Below are 18,424 nucleotides of genomic sequence, written 5' to 3' on the forward strand. Positions count from 1 at the left end.
TTTCCACCTAAATGATGAATTGTTTGAAGGCAGCACCTGTGTCTCATTTCTCATTATATCTTTACTTCCTAGCAGAGGGACTCATTTTTTACAAGGTACAGTGAATAAATGAGTAAACAAATGCATGAACACTGAGCCTTGATCTTTATATAACTAACGACTGGTATAATACTCTGTTTCTAATGGTACTTTTACAAAGATACAGAAGCATTCATCACAAGACTGTCTCGTATCAACCTTTGAAAAAAGCTGCAGACAGAATGTTAAATGATTTCTCAGTAGACTTTCTGATGATCGAGCTTAAGAACCAACATGATTTTTCTTAAATAGCAAGTCAGGATCAGTTAAGGGCTTGAAACACCAATGAATGGATCATAGTCGTCATTTAAAAACAGTGTAATATAAAATGGAATAGAATAAAATTGAAATATCATAGTCTATCACACGTAGTTAGGGCAGGTATTGTCTTGTGAAATTTTGTTTTTCGTTTTGTGCACACACAACACATATAAATGGTTGTAGTATGAAAAGCGTTTCTTGTTTTCTCATTGGTTTACAGTCAGTAAGTCTGTGAAAACCCTTGCCTTCAACTGTCTCTGTTAAGCCCCACAAAGCAGAGCTGAATCAGGAGTGTGGACTCCAGTGATTGGTGTGGAGGTATTGTGTATTTGCAAAATGAGACCTTTGCACTCTTTGAATCCAAGTGTCTGGTTTTCACTTTGTTGCTTACTCCTTGAACATTCAGGTATCTGGAGACAGTTTATTCAATAAGCAACCATTTTCTTTTTTGAAATACTTACCTCTGTTTGGGTAGGAAGCTGTGATCAGGATGTCACCATTCTCTTTGGCAGCCATACTGGAAAGGGGATGAGGGCCAGTGTTACCCAGAGATAGCCCTGACCCGTCCGTCTGCTAGAAGAACAGGAGGGGCGGGCACGTTTCTGATGCACTTTTATCTTCTGTATGTGCTCTTGATTTGCGCGCACGGCCTTCTGCAAGCCCTTGCCTCCCATTTCAGTTTTCCTTATGCTTAAAGTTAGTATGCTCTATATGAAAAGAAATCACATCTTTTTAATATTTAAAAGTTGGAGGATAGAGCAGATATACCATGATATGTTTGGTAGTTTTCCATTTTGGGGGGCAACTTCTTTTTGAAATAATCCATCAACATGCTAATAAACAAGTGTAATTAAGGACTCATGTGTACTTAGTTTATATGACTAATTAATGTAAGACTGTTCTGTGTGAGTAGGGTAAAATAGAAAAAAAAATACTAATACAGATTTTTCAGAGAGTAGGCCAGGAGAAAAGAGTGGGTTTTCCTTTTCTTTCTCGTTCTACTAGATGCTGGCAAAAGAAAAAAATAAAGTGTTTTGACTTAAATTGGGTTTAAGATACACACGATTATAGCTAGGATTGGGATACAAGTACAATTGGCTTTTAAACAACATGGGTTTGAATTGGGCATGTTCACTTGTATGTGATTTTTTTTCCCGATAAATACAGTACAGTGCTATAAATGTATTTTCTCTTCCTTATGATTTTCTTTTTTTTATTTTTATTTTTTTTAATGTTTTATTTATTTTTAAGACAGAGAGAGACCGAGCACGAGCAGGGGAGGGGCACAGAGAGAGAGGGAGACACAGAATCTGAAGCAGGCTCCAGGCTCTGAGCTGTCAGCACAGAGCCCGACGTGGGGCTCGAACTCACGAACTGTGAGATCGTGACCTGAGCCGAAGTCAGAGGCTCAACCGACTGAGCCACCCAGGCACCCCATTATGATTTTCTTAATGACATTTTCTTTTCCATAGCTTACTTTGTTGTAAGAAAACAATGTATAACACATATACACTGTGTTTATTGTTCATGTTATCAGTAAGGGTTCTGGTCAATACTAGGCTATTAGTAGGTAACTTTTGGGGGGAGTCAAAAGTTATCATCAGAGTTTAACCTGGACATGGGACTGGCCCCCAAACACTGCATTGTTCAAAGTCAAGTGCAGTTTACTTAGGAAATTCCCTTTGACATAGCATCAGATAGATGTTTTAAGGAAGTGTTTGTTTATAGCTGATGCATGTTCCCTCACATAGACCCTTTTCCTGGGGTCAGGTAGGTGAGCGGGAGATTGACTCAGCATGTAGATGCTACCCCAGTCACTGGGGGGCACTGGACTCTGAGAGAAAGAGGACTTCTGGTGAGTTTTTATATGTACAGTTTTCCTTTTGGTACAGTTCACAAGAACTGTGTGTCTTCTTCTTTTTGTTTCTTAAGTTTATTTATTTTGAGAGAAAGAGAGCAGGGGAGGGGCAGAAAGGGAGGGAACTAGAGAGAATCCCAAGCAGGCTCTGCACTGTCAGCACAGAGCCCCATGTGGGGCTCCGACTCACAAACTTGTGAGATCGTGACCCGAGCTGAAATCAAGAGTCTGACGCTTACCTGACCGAGCCCCAGAACTGCGTTTCTTCTTCTTTTTAAATGTTTAATCATTTTTGAGAGGGAGAGACAGAGCATGAGCAGGGGAGAGGCAGAGAGAGAGAGAGACAGACAGACACAGGTTCCAGGCTCTGAGCTGTCAGCACAGAGCCTGACGCAGGGCTCAAACTCACAAACCATGAGATCGTGACCTGAGCCCTAGTTGGACATTTAACCGACTGAGCCCCGCAGGCGCCCCCAGAACTGTTTCTTCTAGTTGTGTAGTCCGATTTCCTTGTATCATCTTCATTAAAGAGCTGCTTTTTCCTCTTGTCTGGTCGTGTCTCATCGTGCCTTCTGGCCTCTTCGCTGGGGCAGAGAGAATGTCCTGTGTGCCGTTGCATTGCCAGCACATGGTCACTGGTGTTAAGCTACATTGGACTGAGCCCAGCTGAGTTTTGCATCAGGGATTGTTTTCAAGGTCTTTGTCCTGTTTTCCTTCCTACTAGACTGGTCCACAGAGCTCCCTCCTCCCTGGGAAAAAGGTCTTTGTAAAGGCAGCTTCGTTCCCACTTGTTTGACACGTCTGATTTTGCTGAATGCTTAACTGTGTGCGACGCCCTGTGTTTGGGCTCTGGGAATATATGGATAAGTTTGAGACAGTTTTGCCTTCAAGGAAGTCATTGCCTCTTGGGAATGAATTTGTGAACCATATTAGCCCCTTCAGCCCTATCAGCTATTGGATTATTCATAATATGAGAAAATTCATTACTACTGTAGGACCAGGTGGTCCTATATTTGGGGACCAATCTATGTTTTAAAAAGAGGAGGATTTATTGCAGGAACTTGTTACAGATGTGCTGGAAAGGGCTGGAGGGAGAAAACAGAGGAGGTGGCCTTACCTAGAGCTTGGTAACTACAGAAAGCTGCTACTGCCCCAAAGGCTAAAGGAACAAAGCAAAGGCTGTCTTCTGGAGCCTGTTCTTGTGGGGTGCTGTGGCCGGTCCTGCTGTTGGGTCACAACACTACATCTGAGCCAGTCCCGGGCCTGGCCCCCCACTGTTGCTGTGGGACCACAATCACCACTCTGCTGCCCTGGGCCTGCTCTGCTGGAGCCTGTAGCTGGCCACCAACACCTGCGTCTGTCACAGGGATGGCTGGAGCCAGAAGCAGATGCCCCCGGCTCCCCCACACCCCCTTAGGATTGTGCCCCTCATTGTCAGGTTGGAGCCTTGTCTTAGATGGCAAGGGAAACTGGAAAATGTTGTTTTACAGTTTCTAGCCTTACGCAACATCTGAGGAGGGCACAGAAAGGCAGGACTGGGCATGAGTTCCACTGGAAAGCACCCAACGTACCGGATCAAGTAGCATCCTGGCACTATTTGGGGCAAATCTCTCTCTCTCTCTCTCTCTTTGTTCTTTCTCTTTCTCAAAATCACCTTAAGGACGCTTCTGCAGACTTGGAATCACTTGGACAATGCATGGTTGTTCCAGGTAGATTTGATATTATTGTCAGTCAGCACCTGTACGAGTAAGGTGCTTGGGCCCATCTACTTGCTGGGAATGTTGGTGGATTTTGTTACTGATCTCACTCAGAGTGTTCCAACTAAAGAACTACTCTAATTTCCAATGGCATATTAAGAAAAAACCATTGTATAGTGTTTGTTTTCAAGAAATCTATGAAGACATACAGTTGCCTATTAGATAGGTAAACACCTCTTCAAAGTAAAATTTCCTTTTGTAGAAAGCACCAAACATTTCCCCCAGAACAACTATTAGATATAAAACACTGCTGAGGTCTGCGTCTTTTTAAGAGTGTGGCCTCTCAACTATATTTCTTTATTTAGATTAACGGTCTCCAGGAGCTGCTCTAACCCCTTTCTCTGTCTGCTCTGGCTTCCCACTAGAATGGTCTTCAGCAGAGAAGCAATCAGGAGACTTCTCGCCAGTAAGTGTCGCTGCTACAGCAATGATGCCCCCGATGATATGGTCCTGGGAATGTGCTTTAGTGGGTTGGGAATCCCTGTGACACACAGCCCTCTCTTCCATCAGGTGAGAACAACATTTTTATTTCTACCTCAGAGGGAGAGAGGGGGATTTTCTTCTCACTTAAGGATCCTACTTCATTCCCTTCCTATATTCTTTTGGAGACAGTCTTAAGAACTGTGGATGGGCTCCGGATCTCTTTGTCCAGAGGGCTGATGCTGTTCCATCTATGGCAGGAAAATGGAACACAGAAAGCTCTGGAAAACAGAATGGTGTTTGACCAGTGTCCTTGAATATAGAACGAGGGAAAAGCTACTCTTTTTTCCCCCTCTGTTTTTGAGTTAAAACATTGGTGGCATTTAAAATTATTAAATGCTATCTAGAAATACGCACGGACGACCTAATATTTCTGCTGTGTGTATGCCACGAAGTGAATGTAAATCTGTCCTGTCCTCAGGTTTTACGCTGTCCACCGGCTGCTTTTTTATTGGGCTTTCTCCTTTCATTGCTATTAAGCTGAGTGGCTAAACTCTGTTACACTTCAGGATAGTATCTCAATAAGCATATATACTGGGGGTATATATTTTTGTTGTCTGCGACGATGTTTGCCAAGGATAGTTGGTGCTATAGTGGCTTCACCATACTGCAGTTTGGGTTGGGAGAAGGGAATCTGCATTATGTTTGGTAGTTTTTTTTGTTTTTTGTTTTTTGTTTTTTTCAGGAATCAGGTCAGCGAATGTTCTGATGGTGTAATAATACAAATGTTGTCATATTTAGTAACCAGTAGCAAATGCTATCATACTAATATAGAAAATTGAACATGACAGAAATAGCACCATAGGAAATAACTTGAACAAGGCAAAGAAAATGTTTGCATTATCAAGAAAGGCAGAATCCATTTTGGCATCCTTGAGGACCGCAATGGAGAATAGAAATAGACCTTTCGTAATAAGAAATGTATGAGAAATCTCTTCCTTGGTACCAGTCAGTACTTCTCCAATCTTTTAAAACCTTGAGAGCCCTTACCCATTTTAAGCCTACGTATTGTGTTATGGGGTGACTTAGAGAAGCAAATTATTTTCTCTTGCTCTTTCTCTCACCCCGTGTCATAGTGTTTCACTTCTAGAAAAGGAAGGGTAATTAAAACTGTTGGTTTAAGGGGAATAATTTGTCACCGTTAATAGGACAGTCTTGGGTTTTTATAGCACCAAGGGAGGAATATGCTAGTAAAGAAAATGATAAAGAGAAAAGAAAGAAGGAAAATAATCCTTAAGCAAAAAATCCTTTGAAGATAATTAAAAATAAAAAAAAAATTGTCATTTCCCAGACTTTAGGACTCTTGATTTCTCTAATCCACATAATAAATGGTAAATCTTTCCAAAAGTGTAAAATATGCTTAAAGCCTATCCTCCCCAACAGATACCACTATATCTTCTAATTCTTAAGCCTCTTTTAGAGAGTTTGCTATGATTTGGAAATTATTTCACGTTTATAATGCTTGAATACTGATCGAAACAGTGCATTGGTTCATACTGAGAAACACATATGAGGCACAGAGATAAAAATCTAAGATTCCTGATGAGTTAGAGATAGAGTGGGCTTTAGGAAAATAGTCTCAGAGACAAAGTAGCCTGGGCCACTCTCCTTCTCTTTTTAGTCAGTTTATTGTGAAATCATAGGCTTAGAAGGGGGCTTCAAGGAATATGTAGTATATCCTTTTATTAAAAACAAAGGGTCTAGAGCATATGGTTTTTTGTTCTTCTAAAATTATATGCCACCAATGGGTATGGCAGCATGCAGTGGCCAGCCAGTGAAACCTCTGCGCAAAATTGTCAAAATACTCATTTCAGGACTCTGGAAATCAAACAAACAAAAGCAGTGGGAAGCATTCATTCCTGAAAAATTGTGATGGCTTCAGTAAGACCAACGGAATATGAGGCCTTCTGAGGCCTTTCTGCCTGAAGACCCCTCAGCCTCCACCTCCCCATGCACCCCACCTTGGTTGGAGAGAGCAAGAACGGTTTGACCAGTATGGGCCTAGCTGGAAAAAAACAGCAGCTTTGCTGTCAGAGGGGGTGGACTTGGTTTTGGGGGGAGAGATATTAAAGGTTAGAGCAAAAGCAACAGAAAAACAGCAGAAAAAATTAGTTATATTGGAAAGATCAGCTGATTTGGTAAACCTTTAGCTAGGTTGCCCAAGAGAAAAAGAAGACAGAGATTACCAAAAGGAATTAAAGAGGGGACATCATTACAAACCCTACCAAAATTGTGCCAACAAGTTAGACAATTTGAGTGAAAGGGGAGAAATTTCTAGAATCACACTCATTAGCCAAACTGGCTTAAAAAGAAACAGAGAAAGTATTTGAACCTACATACATTGATGGAATTAAAGGAGTGAGAATACTTTCTGATTCATTTTATGAGGCCAATATTAACCTAGTATGTCAAAGATGCATATTGTTATCCTTCGAGCAAGCACTTAGAAGATCACTCCAAAAATAAACAAGGGGATTAAAATGGTATATCACAAAAAGAAACGGCAAGCCAATATTACTCTGGAGCATAGATAGAAAAATCCTTAACAAAATATTAGCAAACTGAATCCAGCAATATATAAATGGGATTATATGCCATGGCCCAGTGGGATTTACCACAGGAATGAAAGCTTGGTTTACCATCCAAAATCAATTATTTTTACATACCATATGAATAGAATAATGAATAAAAGCCACATGATCCTCTGATTAGACACCGAAAAATATTTGACAAAATCTAACACCCCTTCATGATTAAATACATTGCAATCCAAGCCTATCTCAAAAAACAAGAAAAATCTCGAATACAAAATCTAACAGCACACCTAAAGGAAACAGAAGTAGAACAGCAAAGACATCCCAAACCCAGCAGAAGAAGAGAAATAATAAAGATCAGAGCAGAAATAAACAATATAGAATCTAAAAAAACTGTAGAGCAGATCAGTGAAACCAAGAGTTGGTTTTTTGAAAAAATAAACAAAATTTATAAACCTCTAGCCAGGCTTCTCAAAAAGAAAAAGGAGATGACCCAAACAGATAAAATCATGAATGAAAATGGAATTATTACAACGAATCCCTCATAAATACAAGCAATTATTAGGGAATACTATGAAAAACTATATGTCAACACACTGGACAACCTGGAAGAAATGGACACATTCCTAAGCACCCACACATTTCCAAAACTCAAACAGGAAGAAATAGAAAATTTGAACAGACCCATACCCAGTGAAGAAATTGAATCGGTTATCAAAAATCTCCCAGCAAATAAGAGTCCAGGACCAGATGGCTTCCCTGGGGAATTCTACCAGACATTTAAAGCAGAGATAATACCTATCCTTCTCAAGCTGTTCCAAAAAATAGAAAGGGAAGGAAAACTTCCAGACTCATCCTATGAAGCCAGCATTACTTTGATTCCCAAACCAGACAGAGACCCAGCAAAGAAAGAGAACTACAGGCCAATATCCCTGATGAATATGGATGCAAAAATTCTCAACAAGATACTAGCAAATCGAATTCAACAGCATGTAAAAAGAATTATTCACCATGATCAAGTGGGATTCATTCCTGGGCTGCAGGGCTGGTTCAATATTCGTAAATCGATCAATGTGATACATCACACTAATAAAAGAAAAGATAAGGACCATATGATCCTGTCAATCGATGCAGAAAAAGCATTTGACAAAATTCAGCATCTTTCTTAAGAAAAACCCTCGAGAAAGTCGGGATAGAAGGAATGTACTTAAACATCATAAAAGCCATTTATGAAAAGCCCACAGCTAATATCATCCTCAATGGGGAAAAACTGAAAGCTTTCCCCCTGAGGTCAGGAATACTACAGGGGTGTCCACTCTCACCGCTTTGTTTAACATAGTGTTGGAAGTGCCAGCATCAGCAATCAGACAACAAAAGGAAATCAAAGGTATCCAAATTGGCAAAGATGAAGTCAAGCTTTTACTTTTTGCAGATGACCTGATATGATACATGGAAAACCCGATAGACTCCACCAAAAGTCTGCTAGAACTGATACATGAATTCAGCAAAGTCACAGTATACAAAATTGATGTACAGAAATCAGGTGCATTCTTATACACTAAGAATGAAGCAACAGAAAGAAAGACAAATAAAGAAACTGATCCCATTCACAATTGCACCAAGAATCATGAAATACTTAGGAATAAACCTAACCAAAGATGTACAAGATCTGTATGCTGAGAACTATAGGAAGCTTATGAAGGAAACTGAAGAAGATACAAAGAAATGGAAAAACATTCCATGCTCATGGATTGGAAGAATAAATATTGTTAAAATGTCAATAAAACCCAAAGCAATCTACACATTCAATGCAATCCCAATCAAAATTGCAGCAGCATTCTTCTCGAAGCTAGAACAAGCAATCCTAAAATTTGTATGGAACCACAAAAGACCCCAAATAGCCAAAGTAATGTTGAAGAAGAAGACCAAAGCAGGAGGCATCACAATCCCAGACTGTAGCCTCTACTACAAAGCTGTAATCATCAAGACAGAATGGTATTGGCACAAAAAACAGACACATAGACCAATGGAATAGAATAGAGACTCCAGAACTGGACCCACAAAAGTATGGCCAACTAATCTTTGACAAAGCAGGAAAGAATATCCAATGGAAAAAAGACAGTCTCCTTAACAAATGGTCCTGGGAGAACTGGACAGCAACATGCAGAAGAATAAAACTAGACCACTTTCTTACACCATTCACAAAAATAAACTCAAAATGGATGAAGGACCTGAATGTGAGACGGGAAACCATCAAAACTCTAGAGGAGAAAGCAGGCAAAAACCTCTCTGACCTCAGCCGCAGCAATTTCTTACTTGACATCTCCAAAGGCAAGGGAATTAAAAGCAAAAATGAACTATTGGGACCTCATGAAGATAAAAAGCCTCCCCACTGCAAAGGAAACAATCAACAAAACTAAAAGGCAACCAACGGAATGGGAAAAGATATTTGCAGATGACATATCGGACAAAGGGCTAGTATCCAAAATCTATAAAGACCTCACCAAAATCCACACCCAAAAAAACAAATAATCCAGTGAAGAAATGGGCAGAAGACGTGAATAGACACTTTTCCAAAGAAGACATCCAGATGGCCAACAGGCACATGAAAAGATGCTCAATGTCACTCCTCATCAGGGGAATACAAATCAAAACCACCCAGATATCACCTCATGCCAGTCAGAGTGGCCAAAATGAACAAATCAGGAGACTATAGATGCTGGAGAGGATGTGGAGAAACGGAAACCCTCTTGCACTGTTGGTGGGAATGCAAATTGGTGCAGCCACTCTGGAAAACAGTGTGGAGGTTCCTCAAAAAATTAAAAATAGATCTACCCTATGACCCAATAATAACACTGCTAGGAATTGACCCAAGGGATACAGGAGTGCTGATGCATAGGGGCACTTGTACCCCAATGTTTAGAGCAGCACTCTCAACAATAGCCAAATTATGGAAAGAGCCTAAATGTCCATCAACTGACGAATGGATAAAGAAATTGTGGTTTATATACACAATAGAATACTACTTGGCAATGAGAAGAATGAAATCTGGCCATTTGCAGTAACGTGGATGGAACTGGAGAGTGTGATGCTAAGTGAAATAAGTCATACAGAGAAAGACAGATACCGTATGTTTTCACTCTTATGTGGATCCTGAGAAACTTACCAGAAGACCATGGCGGAGGGGAAAGGGAAAAAAAAAAGTTAGAGAGGGAGGGAGGCAAACCAGAAGAGACTCTTAAAAACTGAGAATAGACTGAGGGTTGATGGGGGGTGGGAGGGAGGGGAAAGTGGGTGTAGGGCATTGAGGAGGGCACCTGTTGGGATGAGCACTGGGTGTTGTATGAAAACCAATTTGATAATAAATTTCATATTAAAAAAATAGAAAAGTGAAAAACAAATAGAAGAGAAAGCCTTCTCAACAAGCTAGAAGAGAAAGCCTCAATCTGATAAAGTGAATCTATAACGTACCAAAACTGGGAACAAGGCAGGGATGTCTGTCTCACCGCTTTTATTCAGCACTATACTCAGAGGTTCTAACCAGTGCAATAAGGTGCAAAATATACATGTAAGGATACAGATTGGAAGGGAGGAAGTAAAACTGTCTGTATCCATAGATCATATGATCTTGTATGTGGAAAATCCTCCCTATCCACCTGTCCACCAAAGGTGGCGGTGGAGGGCGGAGGCGGGGCCAAACTTCTAGAACCAATAGATGAGTTTAGCAACGTTGCAGGCTACGAGGCCAATGTACAAAAGCAATTGTACCGTTTTGGCAACAAAAAATCCAAAAATGAAGAAAACAATGTCATTCACAATAACATCCAAGTGAATAAAAATACTCAGGCATAAACCTTCGAGGAAGTTACATTGTATACCGTACAACAAAATTCTGAGAAAAATTAAGATCTAGTTAAGCGAAGAGACAGAGACCATATTTATGGATTGGAAGACTCAATACCACTATGATGGCAATTTACTCTGCTGATGTTTTAATACTTAAATTTTATTATTTCATCTTACTTAAAATTAACTTATTCTGAATGCCTAAATGAAGTGTTCTGGATCAGAGAGAGATTTTTAGATTAAACAAGTCACAGTAAATAAGAGCCTATCTTGTGCCCACCCCCACCCCATCTCCACTGCCTCTTCGACCTAGTTTCACCTCCAGGGCACTGCGCAAAGGGCCAGCTCAGTTGTCCCACATGAGTGGCCCGATACCCCACGGGCAAGTTACAAAGAAAAAATTGTTTTCTCTGCTTCTAAAGAGGAACCCTTCCTTTACGTCAGCATTTTGGTGTGCAAATACCTCATTTGTCCTTGAAATGTAAATGTATCCCAGAGTTAAAGCGTACAGGTTTTCCTGGCACTTCGGGGCTTACCCTCTAGACCTAGTTCAGGGATATAACCGTTGGTCTTCTCAAGAGATAAGGGAAGTTTTGGGGAGCCTGGGTGGCTCAGTCGGTTGAGCGTCCGACTTTGGCTCAGGTCATGATCTCACAGTTCGTGGGTTTGAGCCCCACGTCGGGCTCTGTGCTGACAGCTCAGAGCCTGGAGCCCGTTTCGGATTCTGTGTCTCCTATCTCTCTGCCCCTCCCCTTTTCATGCTCTGTCTCTGTCTCAAAAATAAAAAATAAACAGTAAAAAAAAATTTTTTTTAAATATAAGGGAAGTTTTACTTTCCTTTGGGATCAGAGCAATTGACTAGACAAATGGACTGTGAGATGTTTCTTGGGGGTTAATAAGGGCTTTTTTGCAGGAGCACAGAAATTCAGGGAAATTTTATTGCCCCACATTCCCCAAATTCATCTATAAATTCAGTGTGATCCATATCAAAATCATAGCAGTCTTCTTTTGTAAAAAATTGACAAGCTGATCCTAAAATGTATATGGAAATACAGAACAATTCTTAAGGAGATCAAAATTGGAGAATTTACCCTTCAATGATTTCATAACTCACTATAAAGCTATGACACAAGGTACAAGTTGTATAAATATTTTATATATAATTATATATAATATATATATAAATATCAATGAATATATATATATAAATATCAATGAAAAAAATATATATATATAAAATATATCAAAGAACAGGATAGAGATTCTAGAAATAAACCCTCTCATTTATGGTAAACTAATTTTTCACAAAGATGCCAAGGCACTTCAGTGGGGACGTGGAACCAGTCGTGCTGGACCAATTATATATTTCCACCCACGAAAAATGAACTTGGAACTTTCCCTCATACCTCACGCAAAAATTAACTCAAATGTATCATAGTACAAAATATAAGAGCTAAAACTGTAAACTGCTGGGAAAAAACGTAGGGGTAATTCTTTGTGACCCTAATTTAGGCAAGGATATATGGCATTGAAAGCATGCTCCACAGAAGGAAAAATTCATAAATTGGACTTTATGAAAACTTAAAAAAAAACAACCTTTGCTCTTTAAAAGATATCATGAAGAGAAAGAAAAAAAATCATAACTGAGAGAAATGTTTCTAAATTACGTATCTGGTAAAGGACTTGAATCCGGAATTATATAATCATCTTTTGCAAGTCAACAAGAAAATAAACTGCTGAGTTTAAGATGGGCCAGTGATTGAACAGACATTTCACTAACGAAGATACATGAATGGCTAATAAGCACGTGGAAAGATGCTCAACCTTGTTAGTCACAAGGGAAATGCAGACTAAAATCACATCGCCTAGAATGGCCCTAAGCCGAACAACAGACTCTTCCCGGTGTTGGTGGGGCTGTGGAAAAGCTGGACCTCTACTGGGAATATAAAATACACTCATTTTGGAAACGTCTTGATGGTCTTTAAAAAGTTAAACATATATGTGGTAGGCAATTTATGACATACAGTCTCACTGGTCCCCTCCTGCTGGCATTCATACGCCGTGTATTCCCCTCTCTGGCGTGTGGGCCCATTGCGTATGGAAAAGGTGATGGGGGGTCTCTTCTGTAATTCGGTTACAAGGGATTGTGACCTCCAACTTTCTTGTAGACTCTCCCTACTTCCTTCTTGGCTTGCAAGTTTTGTTGAAGCAAGCGGCAGGGAGCTGGGCGTGGCAGTGAGGCCCTCAGTTCACTAGTCCAGAAGGAACTGAACGTGACTAGCAACCCCAGAGTGAGCTTGGGAGTGGATCTTCTCCTAGTCAAGGCTTCCGATGAGATCGTACAGCCTGGGCTGACATCCTGATTACAATCTTGTGACAGCCCATGAAGCAGAGGTCCCAGCTAAGCTGTGCCCAGACTCCTGACCCATGAAAGCTGTGTGATAATCACTGTGTGTTGTTTGTGTGGTTGTATGGTATATCCACTCAATGTACTATTGCTCACAATAAAAGTAATGAACTATGATACATGCAGCAGTGCTAAGTGAAGGAAGCCAGGCCCAACACATTCGTGGTATATGATTCCACTGATAAGAAATTTCTAGAAAAGGCAGTACTATAAAGAAAAAGCAAATCAGTGGTTTCTTGCGGCTGCCAGTAGGGGTGAGGATTGACTTAAAATGAATGCCAGGGAATTTGGGAGAATGACTGTAGCCTTCTAAAACTGGATTTGTGGTTGCCTAAATATGGACGTTTACTAAAAATTTTCAAGCTACTGTTACTGTGCGTGAATTGTATGATATGTAAATCGTATGTCAATATAGCCATAAAAATGTGTTTGAAGAAATACAATTTTAATCTCCATTTATTGCTGTTCAGTGTGCTCTAATATTTACAGATTAAATTTTGATTTCACCCAGTTTGTCCTTCTCATGCAGTTTAAGCCATCTCTCTCCCTGTGCACAGCTTCCCGTCATGTTCCATGTCTGTTCTTAAGGCCTCCTCCCACACTCTTGACCCTGACTGTTTGGTACTTCCTTTTGGCATTTTGAGCAACGAGATGTGATTCTCAGAGTCCATCTAGACTTCTTGGTGTTGCAGATGCCTCTTTTCACTTTTCTAGTTTTGTTTTGTTGTTTTTCATAACTGCATTTTCCAGAAATGATTAGCCCATTCTAATAACTTTGTAAGCCAGCCCTTCACTCGTATCCATAGCCCCTAAGATACAAATGCAATCACTTCTGGAATCTGCATGAATACAGGGAAAGATATTATGGATTAATTTTTTTTTCCTATGAGATGCATTTGTGTCTCTAACAGTTCATTTTTAAATGTGAAAAACGAGCCAAGAGTTGTTTCCACTGTTTTTCTTTCTTTCTTCTGGGACCATCAACAACTGTGGAGTTATCTGAGAATTGAACTGAGAGTATGTTTTTCCTGAGTTTTCTTCCACGCCAGTAAACTCTCAGAAGGCCTTGCAAGTAAACATCATATATGAATCCCCTCAGCTAATATTCAAAACTTTCTCACCTCTGTTAGACTTTATTCCAGTATGTATATTTGGTCTTTGTTTTCCCTCTTCCTTTAAAATTTCCTTCCTAGATTTTTAAAACCATGAGCACTTAGAATTTTTAAAGCACAATAAATGGCTGGTATGGAAGTTCTCCCCCTACATTATTTTGTTTTTTTTTAACGTTTATTTATTTTTGAGACAGAGAGAGACAGAGCATGAACGGGGGAGGGGCAGAGAGAGAGGGAGACACAGAATCGGAAGCAGGCTCCAGGCTCCGAGCCATCAGCCCAGAGCCCGACGCAGGGCTCGAACTCACGGACCGTGAGATCATGACCTGAGCTGAAGTCGGACACTCAACCGACTGAGCCACCCAGGCGCCCCTCCCCCTTCACATTATTTCGAAGGCTTCTTTGCAGATACTATTGTTTGAACCCTCACGTGAGTGGAATATTTGTGCCATTCCTGGATAAAGCCTCCCAAGGAGGCCAGGGCAGTAAAGGCACTGTTGATGTGCCCAGCCTGTGGCACAATGGAATGAGGACCAGCCACACTGCCCTGGGAGGATGCTGGACTAGGATCTGAGCCGGGGACCTGCTCCCCCGTTCCGTTCCTGGCTTGTCATGTTACCCTAAGAAAGTTACAATCTCTGTGAGCTCTGTTTTCTCATCTATAAATTGGTGACAAATCCCTGATCATCTCACAAGGTTGTCTCAAGTGTTGAATGAATGAGATAAAATTTAATGAGGGTATTCTGTAAACCATTTAAGAGAGTTTAAGTATTCATATCAGGCATTTTAAGCAGAATATAATAAAATTTTAGCCTAGAGAAGACTTGTTTTTAAAATGTATCTTAGGGGCACCTCTGGGTGGCTTAGTTGGTTGAGTGTCTGACTTTGGCTCAGGTCGTGATCTCACAGTCGGTGAGTTGGAGCCCAGCATGAGACTCTCTGCTGTCAGTGCAGAGCCTGCTTCAGATCCTCTGCCCGCCCCCCCCCCCCGCAGCCTCTACCCCACCCCTCTTGCTGTGCTCTCTCAAAAATAAAAAAGTGAAACATTTTAAAAGTGTATCCTATCTGGGTTTAATAAAGCCAAGACTGTTTCAGTATTGATAACCCAGTGAGTGACTGTATAACACAGATGGGCGATATAAATCTGTAAACAAGCCTTGAGAGCAGGTGGATACTTTGTTTAGAGAAAACGAAATAGTATCTGGTTTCAGTTTCCTTCCATAGCTGCTAGGTTACTTCAATCTCAGTCATTCTAGGCTATGTCTGATTCTGCTTAAACATCATTTTGTTAAGTTCTAGAGGATATTGAAATGATGACAATGCAAAAAGTTTTTTTGGCTCTCTTGCAAACTGTTTCCAGTTATTCAATGTGTCTCTTCACATTTCTGCAGTCAGACGAGACATCTAGATAGGAAGAGAGCATTGAGATACTTTATCCTTCTCCCTGATTCCCTGATGAGCTCCACATTTTCCTACTCTGAGAGACTTATGCCTAATCACACATCAGGTCAGTGGACAGGCCAGGGGAACCCTGAGAACTCTTCACCCTGCCCTACCACACACACACACACACACAAGCACACACACACACACACACACCACATATAGCCAGAATTTCTTTCGAGAGGCCTGGGAAATAGCAGTTTTTCTGCTTTTTTTTTTTTTTTTGCACATTATAATAGTGACTTAAATGACTTACCAAGGAAAGCTTTTTATATTTATCATGGTTGAGGGATCTCCTAGAGGTCTGTGGAACACAGAAGCAAAAAGTGGTGCATTTGGAATATTTAAGTAATCGGAGATACAAAAGCAGGGAGCCTGGAGTCAGAGGGAGGGTGGTGGAAAAGATTTTCTTGCTTGCTTTTAGATTCTCATAGCCAATATCAAATATTGAAGAAAAGCAGTCACTTCATGAATTCAAATGCTATTCTGAAGCAAAATTGTTTTCGGTGCTAAGAGAGCATAAACCTCTGTTCCTCTTCTCGCAGGCCCGGCCCGTGGATTATCCTAGGGACTACCTTTCTCACCAAATTCCCATATCTTTTCATAAACACTGGAACATCGATCCGGTAAAGGTATATTTCACGTGGTTGGCACCCAGTGAGGAAGACAAAGCCAGGCAGGAGACACAGAAAGGCTTTAAGGAAGAGTTATAAAGCGTGCTGGCCTACGAGCACAGTTTGGTTACGAGACCGGAGTGGAGGCTGGCATCGTCCTGCGAGCTGTGACCACATTGCTTCCATGTGCCACATGGCATTGGGAGACTCTGACTTTAGGTGGAAATTATGTATATGGTATTTTTTGAAGGGGGGGGAGGAAACAGAGTCGTAGGGGAAACAGATTTTTTTTTTTCTGGGAAAAATCACTTGCTTTTTGCATTATGCGGTTATTGTAATATACAGTGATTACTGTGTATTTTTCAAGCTGTGATACAGCAGCTTTATTACTGTCACAGAAAAATAAATGGTACCAGAAGTCTCCTTCCTGTTTTCTCTCTTCATTATAAAGTGTCAGATGGGCATGAGACTGGCAAGACATGACTGTGTGTGTATATATATATATATATATATATATATATACACACACACACCCACTCTACAGTGTGTGTATATATATATATATATATATATATATAAGAGGCAACATCCGTTGACATGGGTATTACCATGATGTGAACTTTTTAACCATATTATTAATGATGAAAATTATTTTCTGGTTATTCAGTAGGAATAATGCTGTATTAAATATTCATCAAACATCATAAAAGTCGAGATACGAAGTCCCCCGAAGTCTATAATCAGGGTTGTTATGTTTTATCTGTTTTTCTGTTGGTGCCTCATAAAAAGAGAATAAGAAGTCTTCTGCTAGAGCTTTCTATCTCTTTCTTTAGAGGTTCATCTCTGTTCTATTTCTCCCCGAAGCCCTATCTTTATGACCTACTTGTAACACAAAAGTGTGCTGGATTCCGCCAGAGAATAGTGTTCTCAATATTTAAAAACAACGTTGTCGGGCTTTATTCAAGTCTGTGAGCTCTGTGGAAGTCTCAGGAAGTGAATTAAATTAATTTGTACCTGATGTTTTACTCTTATTTTTCTTTGAATGTTACTTAACGACTCTCTCCTGGCTCATAATAGACCCCCCCCCCCAGTGTACCGTGGAACCCTAGTGGAAAGGCACCATGGTGATTTAGTAATTTCCCTGGGTTCTTACAAAATGAGATTTGAGTATAGTATTTTGAAACAGCTCTAGTTTTCAAATCATATCTTTAGTATCTAGTAATTTAACACATTCATTATTAATTTGTAAAAAGTACTCTGTATGTTAACATTTTAATTATGTAATTCAGTTTTTCTGAGGGCATTTGCATAAAATTTGATTTTGATATGTCTTAAACTAATTTCAGTCTAGTAAAATACTTTCCTCTTTTTTTAAAAAAAAAAAATTGCTATTCATTAGCTTTGCTTGTAAGGCTTTTTATGGCCAAGCACAGGGTTTTAAAGCCATACCACTAAAAGTACCCATGTGTGTTTTTTAACAATACATTTTCTTGTAGCTTAGCTTGGACTCATTTCCAAAATGATGCAATAGTATTTTTTACTGGTTTCCAAATTAGCAAAAACCAGAACTGGTGTGTTTTCGGTGGTGACCGAATGCATTAGATTCATTTTTGTGAAAGTGGATGTGGTGGCCTGTCCAAGGACTGGATTGGGGACGAGCAGATGTTTGAGAAGCACCCCAAGGGTCTATAGATCCTGTCAGACTGGTGGTGACATCAGCATCGTCAGAGCTGGGATTGCTGTCCTTGCTATCGTCACAGGTCACAGTCACCTTCCTGTTATCTGTGATCAGTACCCCCCGGGGAGCCTGGCTGCCTGACCCAGTGGAAAAGAGGCTTTGGTTGTTCCTGCTCTGGCCTCCCAATTGTCATACTCCCAATATGGCAGATTCATTTGACAGGATTGAACAGGCATCTATCTGTACACGAAGATCCACGTCAAGCTTTCAGTGCCTTCTACTGATGCCAGAGTACCTCCTCTGGTACTTGTTGGTGTTTCATTGATTGTGTTTACTTTTTGGAACTATGTCAGCCT

General features: G+C 40.4%; 1 protein-coding gene across 3 annotated transcripts in view; it reads left to right on the forward strand.

The window, feature by feature from the left end:
• Positions 1-16,813, forward strand: part of B3GLCT (beta 3-glucosyltransferase) — a 118,963-nt gene extending 102,150 nt beyond the window's left edge. The window contains exons 14-15 of one of the 3 annotated variants that reach the window (XM_042994843.1): positions 4,320-4,360; positions 16,322-16,435. In XM_042994843.1, coding sequence (XP_042850777.1) covers positions 4,320-4,360; positions 16,322-16,344 — 64 coding nt within the window. In that variant the 3' untranslated portion in view covers positions 16,345-16,435. Of the gene's footprint in view, positions 1-4,319; positions 4,465-16,321 lie in introns of all 3 variants that reach the window. The other 2 variants (XM_042994727.1, XM_042994782.1) reach the window with 2 other exon arrangements.
• Positions 16,814-18,424: the final 1,611 nt, after the last annotated feature.

The sequence above is a fragment of the Panthera tigris genome, chromosome A1 (genome assembly GCF_018350195.1).
Source record: "Panthera tigris isolate Pti1 chromosome A1, P.tigris_Pti1_mat1.1, whole genome shotgun sequence".
Lineage (NCBI taxonomy): Eukaryota > Metazoa > Chordata > Mammalia > Carnivora > Felidae > Panthera > Panthera tigris.